Source organism: Choloepus didactylus, chromosome 1, assembly GCF_015220235.1.
Source record: "Choloepus didactylus isolate mChoDid1 chromosome 1, mChoDid1.pri, whole genome shotgun sequence".
Taxonomy (NCBI): Eukaryota; Metazoa; Chordata; class Mammalia; order Pilosa; family Megalonychidae; genus Choloepus; species Choloepus didactylus.
In genome coordinates this window covers 188,967,202-188,988,008 of record NC_051307.1, presented here as the reverse complement: position 1 = coordinate 188,988,008, position 20,807 = coordinate 188,967,202, and the positions used below count along the sequence as shown (strand labels likewise).

The window sequence follows — 20,807 nt, the reverse complement described above, 5'->3', positions numbered from 1 at the left end:
TGAACTCACAGATCATGTTGCAAGTTCTAGCTCTAGGGCTTCTGGTTCTTCCAGCTCCAGATCCTGGTTTTGGGATGAGTACGACTTTCTTCTTAGTCTGATATCTTGATTGATTAGCTTCACATTGAAACTGTTATTACTGTTCCACTGACTCCATCAACAATCTTGTTATGGTCTTTCTGATTTCTCTTCCCTGCAAAGTCAAATTCTTTTCTTTTCTCCTCAATTTATGTCATGGCTCCCTTTCTTTGTGTAAAAGTCAAAAAGCATCCTGGGATTTTTTGTTTTTTTTCTTTTTTTTGCTGTGGGAGTTTATTTACAGCTTAGAATGTTTCACTGGGGCTGCCCCTGCTCCTTGGTCCTTTGCCTGATATTCTCAGCCTCCCCGCTTCCCTTCCCTGTCTGTGTCCTTCTGTGTGCTTTCCACCTGATCGCTTCTGTTTACTATTAATGGGTAGCAGGGAATAGGACCCCTGGAAGTCCTCAGTGGGAGATGGCAGGGGTCTGGGTTACCAAGAGGGGTCATAGTGGATAGCTATTGGGCAAGTGATGTGGTCCAAAGAAATGCACATGTGATTTGGAGCCAGAGAGTAACCCAAGCCTAGGACGGCATGGTCAAACCTGTCTGTTCATGCACATGTGTGAAGTAGACAATAGAAAGTAGAGAAGCTAGTAAAGAAAGTAGAAAGGGAATATTTGGATAATCAGAGTAAAGGAATAAAGAAAATTACCAGGGACTTTAGAGAGGTCCAGAGAAGGGTGGAGGAAAGTTTTATGAAGATGAGTTTCTAAAAGTCTTGAGAATGCTTTTTTTTTTTTTTTTTTTTTTAAGTGTAGAGACAGCATCCAGACTGCATGACAGGAAGAAACCAATGAATAAAAAGTTCAAACTCAGCTCTGGAATCCTACTGCCTGGGTTCAGATCCCAGCACCACCACATGATAGCTAATTGACACTGGTCAGCCACTTTTTTCCTTAAGTTCTTCACCTGTAAAATTGGGATAATAATAGCATCTCCCTTCCAGGACGTTTGTGAGAATTGAATGAGATAATACGTATGTATCACTCAGGGTTCAGTCAGAGAAGCAGAACAACTATAAGAATATAGGAAACAAATTTTTGTAATAAAGATTAGACTCTGCAATTGTCGAAGATGGTGGAGGCATCTCTGCTGAGCTTTATCTCTGAATCTAATGTTGAGCCTCAAGTTACGTTAGGTCAGCCAGACAAGCAGTTAGACAAGAAGTTTGGGCATGGTCTAGAGCAAAGACAATCTAAAACCCATGAGGATTTGGAACTGGAACTTCCCACTTCCAACCTCAATGCTGTGACTGACCTGCAGAAGAAGCTGGCACCCTTCACCAAGATATTGTATGTGTGCTTGGAGAAGCTGAAAGAGGAGATACAGGACAGTTGTCACTGACAACATGAGTGAGCTGCCGTAGTGCCTGGTGCCTCACACTGACCTTCAGAACTTATAAAATATAGCTGCTGCTTCACTTCCGCTTTTCAAGTCTCATGCAAAATTTCTCTTGTGACCTACGCTGACACGGAACCAATCAGGGAAAGGAATTCTAGGAAATGTAGTTCCAGTTTGGCTCAGCTGTTATAGTACAAAAGCCTAGCAAGTTACCACAACCTGTTAAAAACTGAGCACATAGTAAGCAATAATAAACATTAACTACTGGTACTGTTGGATTCTGAAAAGAAAGAGGCAGAGGGTGTCTGGTCTGAGAAAACCAGCAGTAGGAAGATGGGTGATGGTCTCCAAGAGTCCACTGGAGGTGCCTGTTTGAAATGGAGGTGGCTATGCCATGGACTGGAAATGTTTCTTCTTCCTGTATGGTCTCCGACACAGGTAGGCTGGACCCCTTGTCTTCACATAGCTGCTGATCAAACCATTCTACCCTTCTCTGTGCACAACGGACTCCTTCTTAGCCCCCTCTTGAGCTCTTCTTTTCTCCTGAGAAGAGGCTCATTGTAACCACAGGAATTTATCGCCAAACAGAAACTTTGTGTTTTCCACGACAAATGCCCAAACATCCCGCCTTTGGAGTCCTGGGTTATCTGTTTGTGCTGACATCACTGACTCAGACTCTTTACCCAATTAGGGCAGCCCCTGCCTCAGCACCACCCAAACCCTCCATATCTGTCACTCTCTCAGCCACGTTAGGAGAGAATGACAGACTGTCTTTCTCCAGAGAACCACAGCCATGCTCTCTGGGGATCCCCGCTGACACTGTGCACTCCCACGAAACACTGGTTTTCGTATATAAACTGAAAGCGTACACATAAGGAGTGGAGAGTCCATAACGAGTCCTCTGATTTATTGCCTCCACGCCTCAGTTTATTTATATGGAAGATAAGGTTCTCAAGCACCTTCCTCAAAAGGATATTCTGAGGTTTCACATTGAAGACTTGACATTTATTAACCAGGGTCATATGAAAGCCCCGATTTAATCTCCAAAAAAATGCTTTGAGCATTTCAGACATAGGGACCATATAAGCATAAGAATTTTGCCTGTATCTTTTGAAGGAGGCAGCAGTCTGTCAACAGGGCACGGGCCAATTCTTGGTGCATTCTGCTTTACGGTTGTTTCCAGACAAGTTTAAGTAGAGAATTAGAGAGAAACAGCATACACTGCTCTGGTTTGTTAACTATGCATATCCTGAACAAAGGTATTCTGAAAGTATCTACCATATATTGGAGTAGAATCCTTTTAGCCAACAACTTCTTAACAGCACAATACCACTCTTGGGAGACCACAGTAAACATTTTTGAGCCTCTGATAGGCCAGTTGCTACACTGTAACTTTCCATAAATATTTTTAATTTTCTCAACAATGCTTCCAGGTAGGTATTATTATCTCTGAGGCTCAGAAAGTTTTAAGTATTTTGTCCAAAACCACAAACTAGTAAGGAACTAAATCATGATTAGAATTTAGGTTGTTTATATTTTTAAAAATTCCATACTTTTCTCACTCTTTCATCAAATGCTCATAATTGCATTATAGGTCAACAGCTATATCATTAAACATTGGTTATTTACCTTCCTTTTGTGATGAGGTGACAATATAAGTAAAATAAAGATAAAATAACCTTTTAAAGAGTATATTACATTTTAGAGTACACAACTAGATTTATCCTGGATTTATATAAGAGCAAATAATGTAGTCACTGTCCTCGTGTATTTGTGAAACAGGCTATTGTATTCTCCTTGGAAGAAAGATTATTCAAGTGGGAACCCAAAAAACAGCTGAATTCTTGTAAAGCGAAGGCCAAATGTGCTCAGTGCTGGGAAACTCCGTTGAAGAGAAAGCAGAGACATTATTTAAAAAACACCTACTTGTGCAGTAAAGTCACAGAGTTTCAGGTCATTCCGTTTCTGCTGTTTGGTCAGGGATATAATTTCTATTTCTCCAAGAGTGAAAAATCACCAACAACCACCAACAATCCCTCATTGTTTCTTGTCTGTGGCATGTTGGGAAGGTGACTTTCTGAAAGTTAGTCTATTTTCCATAATTACCCAAATCTCTTATCAGAAACATAGTAAAAAAAATTATGTACAGCACCAGAAGGTATTAGTAAGCAAATGAGTGTGTATTTCCATGACATCAATGGTCAGCCAAGGAGCCAAAATAGCAAAACTTTCAGGAAGAAATGTTAAAAAATTACGTGGGTGCAGTGAAGGGGAATTTCAGTTGGTTTGACTCTGTTGCACATATCGAGGGTGTGGGAGGGGGTCCTGAGATGCTGAGGATGGAGATGTGTCCCCTTGGGCAGGTAACAGGGAAGAGGTCTGGAGGGCAGAAGCCCTGGGATCTCCTCTCGTGGACTGTTCTAAAAGGAGGCTTTTCTTGGTAGCTAGTGATGTTATTTTTGTTATTTTCAATTGTAACTCTCATCTAAGCCCCTTTACAGAGAGTGGGTCTTGTCAAAAAGAAGACTCCTTGTCCCGTTGATCACTTTGGTGTGCAAAGTGAAGGCTTTGTTTCGCTTAAAAGATTGAAATGAATTTGGGGCTCCTGGGAGCAAGGTAGGAGAAACAGAGAGGAGCAGGGAAGGAGGAGGCCATAAGCTGGTGGAAAGCTATGCTCTAGGACTCCTCTCTGGACCTCTTTGCTGATATCTTCAGGTCAAGTCTGTTAAACTCAGCCCATGATTGATGTGAGTGGGCTTCTTGTAGACCATGGTCAGGAGACCAGATTTTGCATCCATCCCGATACAGTGCAGTCAGAAACAGCTTGCAAGGGTATAGAGAACAGGGAGACAAAGGGGGGCCAAGAGAACACAAGTCTTTAGGAATTTTTAGAGGATGTGATAGAGGCTTTAGAATTTCTCAGGCCATGGACTTAAGACTCCAAAGCAGTCCTCTCTAGATTCCCAGGGTGGAAAAGACCCTAGATGGAACAAATTCAATTTAATCCAACAAACAGTTATTGAACATTCACTAAATGTAGAGAGCTGTTCTGGGTGCAAGGAAAATGGAGATCTAACCATGTGTTCCACAATGTGTGCTGAGTACCTACTGCATGGCTGATGCTTCTGAAACTATGAAAAAGATAATCCTGTGGTAGTTTGAAGCTGTTATGTACCCCAGAAAAGGCCATGTTCTTTTAATCCATTCCTGTGGGTGCAGACCTGTTGCAAGTGGGACCCTTTAATTAGGTTATTTCAATTGAGAAGTCACCCACCCCATTCAAAGAAGGTCTTAATCCTCCTACTGGAGTCTTTTCGGAGAGGAAAAAGTCACAGAGAAGCTGAGAGAAAGCTCCTGAAGCCTGAAGCTGAAGCAACAAAACCCAGAAGAGAAGAACCAGCAGATGTCGCCATGTGCCTTGGTGTCTGATAGAGGAGCTCAAGCTCTCTGGTAATTGGTTTTCAGAGAAGATACCATCCTGTTGATGCCTTAATTGGGACATTTTCACAGCCTTACAACTGTAAATTTGTAAGTTAATGAATCCCCATTGTTAAAAGCCAGTCCATTTCTGGTATATTGGATTTCATCTGCTTTCCCAAACCAAAACAAGTCCCTTCTCTTAAGATGCTTATAATTTTGTAAGAGAAATAAATGAGCAACCACCTAGTTTGCAAAGAGGAATGAGGTAGGAAGTTCTGTCAGGGTATAGAACATCAAAGAGCAATCAATTATAATGGGTAGGTTTAGAGATGTTATTCTCCCCACATGCAAGATGTGTGTTTACAGATATGTTTTATTGAGCACTTACTATGTACCATAACCTATGCTAAGGTCTTTATATTTCAATCTCTAAACAACTTTATGAGATGGGCATTATTTTGTATCTATTTTATGGATGAGAAAATGGACTGTAGGTTCACACAGCTGGTGAGCATGAGCCAATCTGAGTGCAGAACCTATACCTTCCCTAATCACTACACTGCACAGGACTAGAACAATTTGTGAGAATATCTGGGTGAAAGGTTCACAGTTTGTCCTTCTGGGTGCTAATGTGTCTTACAGTTCAGCTAAAACACTGACTTAATACACTTCTACGAGGGAAAAGTTACAGAGAAGCTGAGAGAAAGCTCCTGAAGCCCAAAGCTGAAGCAACAAAACCCAGGAGAGAAGAATTACTCATAATTTAAAACTTAAAAATCATAATATGCTAACAAGTCCTGTTCTTTTCCCCATTCACCCCACATAACATGAGCTGTCTCTAAAAGCGGTAGAGATGGGTGGGTAGATACACATTGTGGAGGTAACTCTGTCAGCAAGTGCTCTTTAAAATTTTTTTTCCAGCAGTAGTGGTGGATTTGCAACATCAGATCCAAACCTTGTGACTGGGCTTAGAGCTGTAGTTCCTTGCCAAGGAACAGGACAAAACCAAGTCTTGAATTTGATCTCTTTCTTGGTGGACTTTTCTGGCTGATTTAATCTGCTGTCAACAGTGATCGTGGTCATCTAGTGCCCGTGGATGTGCTGAGATGGGAGATTGTGCTGGTAATGACAGATGGGGCTAGGGACATCAGGGAATGTCAATACTTCATAATTTTTTTTTTAATTTATCACAAAAACAGTGTCCCTTGATTTCTTTCTGCAATGCAATCCATCTGACCATTCTTCCCTTAAGGAGTTTAAGAATCTATTCACTGAAACAAATTTTTAAAATTACCACAAGTCAGACATTAAGTAATAGATGCCAATGAGTGATTCTGGTTAGCGCAGTGTGGTTTCAGAATAGCTTGGTCTGGGGTATGGACTTGTTCCTGTAGACTTGGGGGAGAGATTGGAGGTTTTTGAGCAGGGAGGCCACAGGATCAAAGCAATACCTCTGGAAGAGGAGTCTGGCTTTGAGGTTGGCTCTGAGAAAGAACCACCACCATGAAAGGCTTTGCATTGGTGGAGGAGCTGTGACCACGTGGTGCTGTGTGTTGCTGCCAAGCAGCCTAGCTGACCTTGCTTTGCAGCCTCTGCTCTCCCTGACTCATCCCTGGGTCTCTTGTTGCACTATATGACTTTAGCCTCTGCTGCTTACTTACAGGCCTCCTTCATTTCTAATCTGCCCCTTCTCTTGTTTCTAGCAGTGTCTTCCCTTCTGTTTCAGCTCTTCCAGCACCAACTCTGTTCCCACCCAACCCCCACTGGAACCCTGCAGAAGACTGATTTCATCCATATTTCATGATGCCCCATAAATCTCTTCTTGGATTTCTTCGCCAACCCAAATTACCCCAAGCATGATATATTCTCCTTGTTTCCCATTATTCTTTCTTGATTAGAAGTCTTTTCCAAAGACTCTTCCCCATGCTGTATCAGTTACTTATTGAAGTATAACAAATTATCCTGCAATATGGTAGTTTAAAACAACAGCCATTTCATTAGCTCTTGATTCTCTTGGTCATCAAATTGGGCTGGCCTCAGATGGGAAGTTTTGCTGGTCAGGTCTGTGGTCACCGTGTGATGTCCAGCAAACTGTGTGGTCTAAGATGGCCTGACAGGTTTGGTGGTGGGTGCTGGCTGTCGAATGTTCTACTCTAGCAGGTTAACCCAGGCGTCTTCACCTGAAGATTGAAGGGATCCAAAAGCAATAAGTTGAAGGGTTAAACCCCAATGTGCAAGTGCTTTTAAAGTATCTTCTTGTGTTCTATTTGCTAGTATCTCATGGGGCAAAGCAAGTCACCCGGCCAGGCCCAAAGTCACTGTGAGAGGAGACTACACCAGGGTCTGGACCCTGGGAGATATGATTTATTTGTAGCAGTACTGGTGGCCAATCTACCATACATGCTGTTTAATTTTCACGTCTCTGCATTATGATCAATAAGTCATTCTACTGATGCTCTACTCTTTCTGTCGCTATACACATTAGGGAAAAAACCCTTCCAGTCATTTATTCTTGATAACTAGCCTCTTGAATAACTTTTGGACAGCCTATTTTTTTTTTTTTTTAAATTCAGTTTTATTGAGATACAGTCACATATCACACAATCATCTGTGGTGTATAATCAACTGTTCACAGTACCACCATATAGTTGTGCATTCATCACCCCAGTCTAGTTTTTGAACATTTTCCTTATACCAAAAAAGCAAAAATAAGAATAAAAAATAAACATAAAAAAGAACACCCAAATTATCCTCCCTCCCACTCTATTTTTCATTTAGTTTTTGTCCCCATTTTTCTACTCATCCATCCATACACTGGATAAAGGGAGTGCGATCCACAAGGCTTTCGCAATCATACTGTCACCCTTGTAAGCTACATTATTATACAATCATCTTTAAGAGTCAAGGCTACTGGGTTGCAGTTTGATAATTTCAGGTATTTACTTCTAGCTATTCCAATGCATTAAAACCTAAAAAGGATTACCTATATAATGCATAAGAATGCTCACCTGAGTGATCTCTCAACTCCGTTTGGAATCTCTCAGCCCCTGAAACTTTATTTGGTTTTATTTCGCATCCCCCTTTTGGTCAAGAAGATGTTCTCAATCCCACGATGTCAGGTCCAGATTCATCCTCTGGAGTCATATTCCACGATGCCAGGGAGATGTACATGCCTGGGAATCAGGTCCCACATAGTGGGGAGGGCAGAGAGTTCACCTGCCAGGGTGGCTTAGCTAGAGACAGAGGGCCACATCTGAGCAACAAAGAGGCACTCGGGGAGATTCTCATGGATTGCCTAATTTTAAATTTACAAATTTTTTAGGATGAACTGAGAGGACCTCCTCCTTCTTTCTGTAGTCAGGGGAGAAATCTGGAGATTTGGGAAAAGAAATTTGGGCAATACACCTTCACTGTCATGAAAATTAAAGAGAGCATGTAATGTTACAGCAGGAAGGGAGAAAAATACTACTTTAAAATGATAAGGTCAGGACTATTAGAACACAAGGAGTAGGGATTGCTATAATAGTAGAAGGAATGGAAATTTCTTACGTAGAACAGGGAAGGATCTTTCAAAGGCAATTGGCTCTTAAACACAAAGTGCATTTGATTCTAGGTATTTGGATAGAAAACAAATTGCAGCTCAGGGTGGAAAAGCCCATTATCTAACCATCTTCTTATCACTGGGCCAGAGCTCCTCTTTGCAGTCTTTCTCTCCCCTTATCACACAAAGCCAGCAGTCACTGAAACAAAAATTCACTCTTCCTATCTGAGAGCAATAGAAATTGGGAGGAGGGAAAAATATCTGTCACATGCAATTTACAAGCCACAAGAAAGGTGTTATTTATGGAAGAAGGCTGGGTTATTTCTATAGGAACTGACTTGTAGTCTCTGGGTGGTGCTGGCAATGGGGGCAGTGGAAGAGAAAAGGATTAAAGAGAAATGGCTGAGGCGAGAAGTCCATGTGAGAGACTTTTCAGAGGTCTAGGCAATGAGACTTTGCTTCTTGTGTTAAAAAGGAGTAGGGAATTGCTTTTAAACCAATCAACTGAATCAAAGAAAAAATAACTGCTTAAATCCTTATCAGCGCCCAGTTAAAGTCCACCTGAGATGTGTGTGTGTGTGTGTGTGTGTGTGTGTGTGTGTGTGTGTGTGTATCCTGGGACTTGTTTGCCTTCCAGTTAGGACCTGGCAGCAGCAGCACCCTCCGTGTAGCCTTCAGGTGGCAGGGGTGATATGCCCTTGATCGCGGCCCAGCTGGCCAGACTGAGGACTCTTTCCCCTCTTTTCTCATGCCCAGAGCCTTCCTTGGGCTACTATTTCCTGGGAGAGGAAGGAGCTTCCTACACTAGTTACTCACTACTACCATGCTATGTGGATTTTTCCGGATCTCTCTAGAAGGCTTTTTCTGCATTATGGGAACTCCTTCTTTGTTCCCAATCTGTTTTTGAAGGCCTTGATCCTCCTTGGCAACATTCTCAAGGCACAACCTGGCATTGGGTTAGACATTTCCCATCATTTCTTCACCTTCCCAAACAGCAGTGTCACCTATTGGTGCTACAACAAATTGCGGCAAATTTCGTGGCTTAAACAATGCCAATTTATCTTATAGTTCTACAGGTCATAAGTCCTATTGGGTCTCACTGGGCTGAAATCTCCTCTATGGCCTTAAAAGATTTGTCTGTGTTCTGCTTGAGTGCCCCATCAGCAACACTAAAGCCTGTTGGAACCCGATGGAGGTAGCGGTTGCCCAATGTTGTGAATACACTAAATTCCACTAAATTGTACGCTTTAAAATGGCTAATGGTTAGTTGTGTTATGTGAATTATGTTATGTCAGTTAAAAGAACAAACACAGGATAAAAACCCCTAAAGCCCTCGGGTAACAGGACCCATCCTTCCTTCAAGGTAGATTAGCCTTAATCTGTTCTTTTACCTCTTTTTACTTCAGGTGGTCTCCTGAGGATCTCACACCATGAACTGTGGGCTTTTAAAGTATTTCCTCCTTCTAGCAGGTGCACACAGAGTGCTGATAATTGCCGCCTGCTCAGTCTTGCCACATTGCCAGGGACCTCGCAGTGCCTGGTGGCGCCCTGACAGGTCCCCCCACCCATCCGAGTCCAGTTCTGCTTTCTCCTCTGAGTCACTGGACCCTCATTGTCCCACTGCTCTTTCTGCACAGTACTTGGTAAACCTCAGATGGATGACTCTTCTGGGATTACAGGTAAACAGTTCTTGGTTCCTAGAGCCCACTGATTTCTTTATTTCCAGCATTGTCTCCACAAGGTTTGCTGTGCACTATTTCATTGCATCTAATTTTGTGGTTACTATCATATGTCTGCAAGAGGCCTAGATCCTGTAAAACTAATTTCCTCATGTTTAAGGTTTTAACCTTCTATTTTTTTATTTTTTTTTTCTGTGATGAGAGGGGAAAAGCAACTTTTGCAGCCTCAGGTGTGAGCAGTTGTGTGTTTCTGATCTCTCTATAGCAGGAAGGCTCTTGTGAAGTGTGTCATGGGTGTGACAGGAATCTACTTGATTGGGCCCAAATTTGGTTAACCAGCAGGTTGTCTGTGATTTGTTTTTACCTTTGCTCCCATATTGTGAAGAAGCATGTGTGCCCATTTGGATATATTATATCCCCCTCAAAAGCCATGTTTTAATCCAATCTTGTGGGATATTTGGATTAGGTTGTTTCCATGGAGATATGACTCACCCAACTGTAGGTGAAACATTTTGATTAGATATTTCCATGGAGGTGTGGCCCCGCCCATTCAGGGTGGGTCTTAATTAGATCTCTTAATTTAAGAGATGATTGGGAGCCTACAGAAATGCTAGGAGAAGACTGAGATGCTTGCTGATGCTTAGAGATGCTTGGAGATGCAGACAGAAGGACGTTTGGAGATGCTAAGCTAAGAGATGAAGCCCAGAGTTTGCCCCGGAGAAGCTAAGAGAGATCCAGAGACATTTTGGAGAAAGTCATTTTGAAATGCAACATGGGAGCAAAGGACCAGCAGACGCCAGCCACGTGCCTTCCCAGCTGACAGAGGTGTTCTGGACACCATTGGCTGTTTTTCAGTGAAGGTGTCCTCTTATTGATGTCTTAGTTTGGACACTTTTGTGGCCTTTGGACTGTAAATCTGTAACCAAATAAACCCCCTTTATAAAAGCCAATCCATTTCTGGTATTCTGCATAATGACAGCATTAACAAACTGGAACAGCATGTGTATTTGTTTCCATTTTCATGATGTTTTAACCTTTGTTATTTGATAATTAATATTTTCTGGGGTTCTAGACAGGGTTGAGTGGGATGGGTGGGGACTTGCTGGATGGATTGATCTCCTTGGGCCATTTCTCTGGGGATGAGATATGAACCTCTACCCTCCTAGGAATGAGATGTGACGTGAATAAGTAAGCAGCCCCCACTTCCCATTTCCGCACCACATCCCCACTCACTCCCAGTCCCTCCTCACCAGCACCGAATTGTCTACCAATACAGCTAATATTGCACAAATTCTCCAGCATGAAGGGAGCATACTGCTGGGAACATTTATATTAAAAAGTTCAAAAACATTTCCTCACCTCCCCAAAATCTAATTCCACCTCATGTTCACAAAATATCTTCCCTCATCATCCATAAACTCTATTGAAATTAAAGTGCTTCAAGTGTTAGAAAACTTAAAAAGAAAGGAAAAGCTGCCTTATCACTTCCAATCTAAAATTGCCGTTTTGGAAAGTGAAGAAATTTTTGCCATGAGAGTTTGAACTTCTGTAAACTCTGTCCCCAGTGCTGGAGGATTCCTTAAGCTCTTCCCAGCAAACATTCTTCTCTCATCCCTCCTCTGGCTCACTTCTTACCCTTCAGATTTCAGCTTTAAAATCACCCCCTATCTCAGTTTGCCGGGGCCGCTGTAACAGAGTACCACAGACTAGCTGGCTTTAAAAAACAAAGTTATTTTCCGTCTCATGGTTCTGGAGGCTAGAAGTGTGAAATCAAGCTGTTGGTAGGGCCCTGCTTGCTCTAAAGGGGACAGTCCATTCCATGCCTCTCGCCGACTTCTGGTGGGTGGCAGCTGGCCGTGGCGTTCCTCGGCTTGTAGCGGCATAGCTGAACTCTGCCTCTGTCACGTGGTCGGCCCTGTCGCTCTGTGTTCTGAATTCCTGTTCTTATAAGGACACTAGTCACACTGGGCTAAGGGCCCACCTGAATCCAGTTTGGCCTCATATTAACATCTTCAAAAATCCTATTTATAAATAAGTTTGCATCTACAGGACCGGCGGTTTGGACTTGAACATGTCTTTTAGGGGAGCAGAATTCAATCCAGAACACCCCCACGGTGCTTTTCAGACTCCAGACAATGTTAGGTGCCCCATCACATGTTCTTGTGGTTCATGCACTTTATTTATTGTAGAAAATTATATATAGTCACATATTTTCATTTGTACTTATTTAATTACAATCTTTCCCAGTAGACTCCAACAAATATTTGTTGATTTCATTGCATAAAAATAACAAGTGAAATAACCAAAGGAAAATGTATGTCTTATAGCCAGCAGGTTGTGATTAACCATGTCCAGATTTGGACACCCTCAGGTATATGAATACATTTCATCAGTTCATTGTATGATTTTCACTCTCACCATTCACTCTACAGGACCCATTAGTCCCCTGTGTGGCACAAACTGAAGCTGGGATGCGTTCCCACCCTCAGCCTCAGTCTCAAAGACAAAGGCATCACTGGCCACATAAGCCCTGGATGGAGTAGAGGGAGGGAGTCTTGTTCAACAGATATCCAATATGGTGGATCCTTCTGGCAAGGTCATTCCCATTGTGCTTCTGGCCCTTTCAGGCTCTGTCAGCTGAATACTATTAAGCCTTTGGTTCCTGTCATCACAGAGCAAACTTCCAGTTACAAAGGGCATGCCATGTACCTCAGAGAGAGTCTAGGGGTCATAAATGCCAGGTGTTGTACAAAACACACAAAAGAATGGCACCTGAGCAAAATCTAAGAGACAGTTACACAGTTACAGGATGTCATTAAACTACTTTCAATGTTCTGTCCAAGTTATTTTAAGTTTTTTTTTTTTTTTTTTTCCCTGTGTTAAATCTGTGGAGCACACCTGCTCACTCAGTTTCTTGGGGATGCTATTTTGGGCAATGCTGAAATTCTTTTATTTCTAGGTTTATACTAGCCTACTCCTTGTGGGTCAGTATTTGCTAAAGCTATCATGGCATGTTAAAGCTACTATTTCTCTCAAGTTTTTCACCCCTTGAGTACACAGTTTCCCAGTTTTTCTTACTTCCCTGCAGATTCAGATTCCAGGGTAAAGTGTCTTTTAGCCTTAATTTTCACTATAATGTGAGCTTTTGTCCTTTTCAATGCCTCATAGGCATGTTAGTGAAATGTAGGAAAAGGCTGCATTGGGTCATTAGGTAGACACTATTACATGAAAATTCTCTACCACTGCTTTTCTCAAACTATATTCCTTGAAATGTTGTTCTGTGAAATTTAATAGGTACCCAGCAGTTCTAAATCTCCTTTTTGGAGAGTCATCATGAACATTAGAAAATTAAGGGCTCTGAGAAGTTCTGAGTAAAGAAGCCGGGTTCACTTTATCTAAATATAAGCTTCTATTTGAACACAGAGCATCTCTGCCTGGGCCTGGATCTTGGCTGGGGCTTGCCAGTAGTTTTCCTTCCTGGCTATCTTCTCCTTGAAGCAGCCATTTAGCTAGACCAGAATGAGGTAGGAAGCATTCCCTCTGCTTCCATTTTCTGCAAGAGATTGTAGAGGATTGGTATTATTTCTTCATTAAATGTTTGGTAGAATTTACCCATGAAACCATCTGGGCCTGGTGCTTTCTGTTTTGGAAGTTTATTCATCAGTGACCCAATTTCTTTAATGGAAATAGGCCTATTCGGATTATGTATTTCTCCTTTTGTGAATTTTGGTAGATTGATGCAGGGTTGTGGTTTGCTCAATGACCTCAATTCTCTTATGGATCTAAGAAGACTTGTTGATTTTCAGAAAAGTTCAATTTTTTTCTCATTGTTATGGCAGGAGTGATGACTTCCAAGCTCCTTACATGTTCGTCTGGACACTGAATGTCCCTCCTTCTATTTCTCATTGTAACCTCTGTTTGCTCCTTACAGCCTTCCAACCTTGAAATAGTACAGACATATTCTTTTCTCTACCATTTATTCATAGCAAATATAGACAGAGCCAAAAGGAAAATTGAGTAGATGCCAAATAGTTAATGGAAGGCTGAAAGAATTAGAAGCTTTGTCAGAAAAATAGAGTTAGCTGTCACTTGCCAGTTTAATTGAAATATGCTTAGGGAGACTAATGCTTCTGTCACTGTCAAGCAAACATGACCTATTATATCTGGCTAACATGGCCCCCCATTCACAGGGCAATGTTGGGTTAAACAATGTTCTCTGCCTCTAAGTCTCTTCCACTTTTTGAGGATGACCAACTCTCTTCTTACTGGCCCTCTTCCACTTGGACATGTATCAGATCTTGCGGACTTGAAGCCACTCTGCTTTCTTAAGGAGACATTGCATGTGAGTGCTCTGATTTCACTAGTGGTGATTTTATGCTTTAAATCACTGAGGGACACTTATAACCACACTTGGTTCAGGGTCCCTCACTAGGTTCCCAAATTCCACCTATGCAAGTCATTAAGAAGAAGAAAGGAACAACTCAATGAATTTGTCAAACACTGATTGAGCAGCCACTGTGTGTTATTAGGATTTAAAGATGTGTTTAGATTAGAAGATAAACAATGTATCTTCTGTATCTTTAATATGCTTGTAATATAATGGGGGAAACACAAACATACAGAAGTAATAGTATGATAGGCTAAAAGTGCATAAACAAGATTATGACAAATAATGACTATTAAACAAGGAACACTGTGTTATAAAATCTGTATTATGAAATACTGGAGTGAATACTGAAGTGAGTAAGAATAATGAAGCAGAAGTGTGCATATGACTTGGTAAGATTTCTAAGACTTTTTTTTAAGTATATCCCTCCTACTCCCCCCACAAAAGCAAATTGCAGAACAATCCATGTATTATGGTTCCATCCATGTAAAAATAAACTCTTACATATGTAAATATGTATGCAGATACACACTCACAAATGCAAGAAAATGGTCTGGAAATATAACACAGTATAGATACCTGTGTGGATAGAAATGAGATTGTGTAATTTAAAAATGTATTTTAAAAAGGATGACCTTCTTTTGATTTTCCCCAAAACCTCCATTGTCTTATTTCCAGAACTTGTTTCCAACCAACTCTGTGTGTACCCAAACATTACTATTTGCTTATGCATAAGGATTTAGACTAAGATGGTGAAAACCCACATTTTAGAAGGGTGAAATCTCAGAGCCAAAAAAGCCTCAATGGTCATCTCTTCCTGCCTCTTTCCTTGGATAAGCTCTCAGACCTGACCCGTGGTCCCACGGCCCAGCACAGTTCAGCACTTGATGGGTCTGTTAGCTTGGGAGTCTGGGATTCTGTTGCAGATTCCCTTTTTAATGAAGTGCCCCTTAGGAATGAGACGCTCACGGCCTTCGTCATTCCATCAAATGGCTGGGAAGGTCATCCTTACTGCGTGGACACCTACTCACTGTTAGTAGACTCCCCTTTGGTCTCGGGTCTTCTGTTTGGAAAGGCCTAGAAACTGCTTTATCTTCTGCCTCATATCCTTTACCAACTTTCTCTTCTTTTTCTTTGACTTTCTTTTTCTTTCAAAGAACAGGTTTTCTGTACCCATGATTAACTTTGTTGCCTTCTTGTTTTTATTTCATGAAAGATGTCTTAACCTCTTTTTGCTGAATTACTTTTTTGTGAATGGTGTGTTCCAGATGGGTATCCAGAAAGAGAAAGTAGGACAGGAGTACAACAGAGCTGTACCTCATTGTGGATTAAGAACAAAAGATGACAAGTAAGTAAAAAATAACTTACAGATGAAGCTCCTCTTGAAAAAATCCCCTAAATTACCCTTCAGTAACTGGGACTTGAATCCTTGAAAGCCCAAAGGCCATTAATTAGTTAATTTTGTTTCTCTTTGTTTCCTTGGCTATGATCCCGCTTTCTCTGGGATTGTGGGGTTTAAGATCTTGTTGGAAAGGTAGAAGAGAGTACAGCAAGAAAATTTTCCCTGCTGAACATGTAAAATTGTATTCGTGCAAACTAAATGTGAGTATGATGTGACACCACTGTGCCAAAAACTTCAATGGATATCCCACCAGAAAGAAGAGATCAGGACACATGTTTTTTTATGCTCCTTCAAAGCCACTGTGTTGTCTTTATTAAATGGAATTAGAGCCAAGGCCAAGAGTGTTTGTACTCTGGCATTTAATTTTACAGAAAGGCAGTCATATTATCCACCCTGGCTCTCAAAGAATCCATTTAGACCCTCTACATCTGGTTTTACATGTCGTATCACAAAAAGGGAGGAAATTCTGGATGCTGGCTTTAAAATGAGAGTAAGGCATCCAGACTACTGTCAAATCAAAAGCCATCCCATCTCAGCTCCCAAATTCACACTGAGCATTAACAAAGAAAATGGAGACTAATGATGCTTTAATTTGGGAAATAATGCTTACATGCAAAGAATGTATCCACGTAAATCCTTAAAAAACCAATTGCTCTAATGATTTTATTGCTCTGTAACAAAATATATCAAACTGACATTGATTCCAAGGTCATTGTGAGTTGAAGTTTAACCATATTAATGACAAATAGAATGCAAGTTTGAGTACTAGAAGGAGACTTGATGAGGAAGGCATCACAGTATATTGCATTCTTGTAAACATTATACAAGTACGGAATAATAGAGATTCCCCTAGTTGATGCTAAATAGGTCCCAACTCCTCTGCCTTCAGAGGGATGAAGCATTAAGGATTCTTTTCCATTTTACATCTGCTAGGGTATAATATGCTGTCCTAAAGAAGGATGGATTCCAAGTTGGCTACATTTCTTCTAAGGTGCTATTGTTAGTTCCCCAATGTATTCCTGGTTCCCTGCAAGGTGGGGAAAGTTCTGGAGGATATAATGCGGGAAACTCCAATATAGAGGATGTGAAATGAAAATGGAACTTATCAGTGAGACTTTTGCCACATTTTCTTCCCTAGCTTTATCTCCTTGGGGAAACCAGACTTCATGGCCTTTGTGTGTTGACTGAAAGAACATAACTGAAAGGGCTGTATAATATTCAATAAATAAGGGCTTTTATCCCCACTTGCTCCTCCCCCTGTATATCTACACCTTGTTTCTTGCTCTGTTGCCTCCCTGATCGGTAAATAGAGCAGCAGGAAGGACCACCTGTCAGCAGTCTTTGCATCTTCACAGTTGGTGCCATGTCAACTTAGCCCTCATGGCTACTGCACACTCCCAGGACTCACTTGGAGGACAGGAGAGAAAGAAAGTATCTGCTACTCTGAACAGCACAATTGCAAAGTAAGGGGGTCCTGGAGAGCACTGGAATTGGGGGGCAGGGGCTAGGAAGTGGGCCTTCCTGATGCTGTGCAGAGAGACTGCTCAGGGTCTGAAATGTGCCGGCTATACTGGGGACAAAGGCCTGGAGCCAGAATGACACTTGGCTGCATGTATCTGAACCTTGCGTGGGGGCCGCTCTGCAAACTGGAGCCCACCTCAGCGGGTTACCTTATACCACATGGACAGGGAGGGAGTTCAGTCCCGGGGGACAGCTGTGGTATACAGCCCTGCTGCAGCTGCCAGAAGTGGACCTCGGTGCTTCCGGCAGACTCTCCTCAGCCTCGCCCCCGCCCTGCGCAGCCTGGATATGTGTCTGTTTTGTGGCTGTTACTCCACAGTCTTGGTTCCTCGAGTCTCGTCTCAGTGTTTGCTGGGTGGCCGGGTCAGTGCGACACATCCTCTGGGTTGACACAGTGTGAGATGAGGCGGACGGTGCGCCAGCAGAGCTTGCCTCCTGCCCAAGGAGGAGGGGCCGGTGCTCAGATGTTTTCTAGGACATCGAGGGGGACGAGGCCTCTCTTCTTTCCACTGAGGACCCTGATAAAGCCATCTTGTTCTTCTTCAGAAGTCACACAGATCTGAATGCCAAGGAAGAAGAAAAAAAAGACTTGCGTGTCAGCAAGAAAGAAGCTAGAACCTGCAGCTTGAATCATGGCTGACTGAAGCTGCAGGGGCACTGAATTGGAAAAGGAGAATTAATCAGTGCAGAGATGGATTGTCCTTTTAGGCTTTTAGGCTTTATCTGAGTGATGATGATTGCTAAGTACCCATGATGTCACTGGGCACTGTGCTGGGGCGTTGCCAAGTGACTCACATCAGGAGGGAGATGCTGTTACATCAAGCTTACAGGCGAGAACATTGACATTCAGAGGTGACTTTGCCAAAATTGCATAGGATTTGGATTTTATGTGTGATACGAGATTCCATGTTCTTCCCACTACCTATGCTCCCTCCAACTAATAAGCAGTAATTGAAATTTTGCACCTAAAATAATTTTGGACACTAAATTAAAGAAAGTTTTGAAATTTGTCTTAATAGATTATTTGAATGTAAATTTAATAAGTTATTTGACTATAATATCTTATTATTTAATAGCTTATATTGAATTAATAAATGATTATTTAATAGATTATTTGAATGTACATTTTCTTTCAGATGGCTGACATTTTTCAAAAATTGTTTATGACATTGATGGTAAAGACTGAAAATAGAGAATGTGTTTAGGGATAAAGAGACATTGATGCCTTCTGTTGGCCAATCTCTAATTGTAAAGTGTAAGTAAAAAGACTTTAGTTTTCACAGAGCTACAGGATTTAAAATGAGACAATGGTAATGAGAAGGTCATTCTGAAACTTTAGCTTTTATCACAACACTTGGGGGGACTGTAAAAGAGACTGATTCCCACCCTCTGTCTCTCAAGGGGGGTGACTGTCAGCTCAACTCTGAGGGCAGAGAATGGGGGGCTTGAGATGTTCCTTGGGGAATATGGCCTGGGGATAGGTGCAAGTCATTGAGCAGATACTCTGCTTCTGGAAATCAACTTGGCAAATTTTAATTTGCCTTCTGGTTTCACTGATTTGTATTTTAATAACATAAAAACAATGTTTAATCTCAAAAGGGGAAGAACTAGGTTATTCTGAGAAAAAAAAACCACCACCAAACATGTTAGCAATATTATTTAATAACACTTTCCAAGAAAGATGAACATACTTCTTGAATTTATTTCATTCAAGACTCTCCAAATATTTTGGAATGGGAAGGATACAGTTGAGTAAATGTAGAGAAGTTCAAAGCATTGGCATGGAATGAAGCTAGGAAAAGCACTATTTGCTTTGTAGGGTGTGAGTAGCTTTAGAGATGGGATCTCAGGCTGATGATGAAGATTCAATAAAGATTGATTTGGTAGAGAGCCCACACGAGCACTATTTGTTTTCAAGGGGTCCCTCTGGTTCTAGGAAGGACGTCTTACAACACTTGCCTTCCCTGGGAGCCAAGCTGTATAAAGGGTTCTTTACTGTGCAGAGTTTGGTCCACATCGTCCTGGGCAAATGGCTCAGTGGAAAGCATTGCCCTGAAGTTTGCAGACCTGGGTTTAAGTTCCAACCTGGCCACTTTTCAGGTGCCTTGAGCAAGACACTTAATCTCTTTGAACCTTAGTTTCCTCCTTTATAAAACAGAAATAACCAATAATTAATCCATAAAATTCATAGGCAGTTGAGGGACATCAAATAAAATGCACGTATATAAGCTTTATAAATGTTATATAATATACATGTATGATATTATAAAATAATGTCAGTAATAATGGTTATACTTACAATAATCATTACTATGACAAGGTCCAAGAGAGTATTAATTTGTTCTTTCTTTCTCCAACCAAGGGCTGGATATAAAACGTTCTCTCTAAAGGGGCAGACTGCAAAACAGATGATCTCCATCCCAAAAGGTTTGCCATGAGCGATTTGCAGAGAGGGAGGCAGAGTGGTGTGGGCGATCTGCCAGGGGTGAGGGGATGGTGGGGTTCCTCAGGGAGGGTGTCATTAAGAGGAATCCCTCAAGTGCCACTGCTGCCCATAGGAAGATGATGGCTTTTCTGTGCCTTTCTGGGCATAGCACGTGGGCAGGTGATGAGTTGGGCAGTACCAGCTGCAGGGACAATGTGCAACTTTGTGTGAAAAAGGAAAGATCAAGAGATTTAGGCAAAGAGTACTTCAGCCAGAGCACTGATGGCTTTTAATCTCTGTCAGCATAAAATTTGTTTGCATGGGACAAGATTAAGAAGAGGGTGGTGTAGTTTACAAAGTTCAGTCTGTCTTAAAGTGGATGTCTCATGTAACCAATTTGTGTAAAAGGAAAAATGCTAGTTTCAACTAATAGAAAAAAGCATAAAAACCACAGTGAAGTCATAAAGCCCTGTGACCTAATTTCCTAAGGATATTAGAGATTTTAATAACCAGAAATCATTAGATGGCAAACACACGTGGGGGTACTTGCATTTATATAAGCAGCAGCTTTTTCAATTAGATACAGCACTAGTGGGATGTGGTAATGTATGGGTACATGTATGTGTATGTGTGTGTGCAAGTACAAATCTGAGGCCCAGGAAAACCAGAGCAACACTGCACCTTTCCATTATTAGGTTCAGAGATAAGGTTAAGCACTATTAATTTTACTTCTTTTTAAATCAAGTGTTTTTTTTTAATACTATGGGAGTAATTTAAATGAAGGAAAAAAATCCTTAAACCTTCCATTTTTTTTCTTTTCTCTCTTATGTTTCTATTTTCACTACCACTATATCATTAATATTAACCTTATTCCTTCACTGTTTATAAAGCCATCATTTATCACCCTCTATTAAAGCTTCCTCTTTTGTGATCCATCGTTCTCCTAGGGGCCATCTGGGTGCCATGGGATTCTGAGATTCAGACTGGCCTATGGCGGGTGAATTGTGGTGGC

At 41.5% G+C, this 20,807-nt stretch overlaps 1 protein-coding gene across 3 annotated transcripts in view; it reads right to left on the bottom strand.

The window, feature by feature from the left end:
- Positions 1-16,138: 16,138 nt before the first annotated feature.
- STAC (SH3 and cysteine rich domain) overlaps positions 16,139-20,807 on the bottom strand; it is a 132,151-nt gene continuing 127,482 nt past the window's right edge. For 2 of the 3 annotated variants that reach the window (XM_037847045.1, XM_037847053.1), the window contains exon 11: positions 16,139-17,929. In XM_037847045.1, the coding sequence (XP_037702973.1) occupies positions 17,831-17,929 (99 nt within the window). In that variant the 3' untranslated portion in view covers positions 16,139-17,830. Of the gene's footprint in view, positions 17,930-18,804; positions 19,516-20,807 lie in introns of those variants that run through there. The other variant, XM_037847062.1, reaches the window with a different exon arrangement.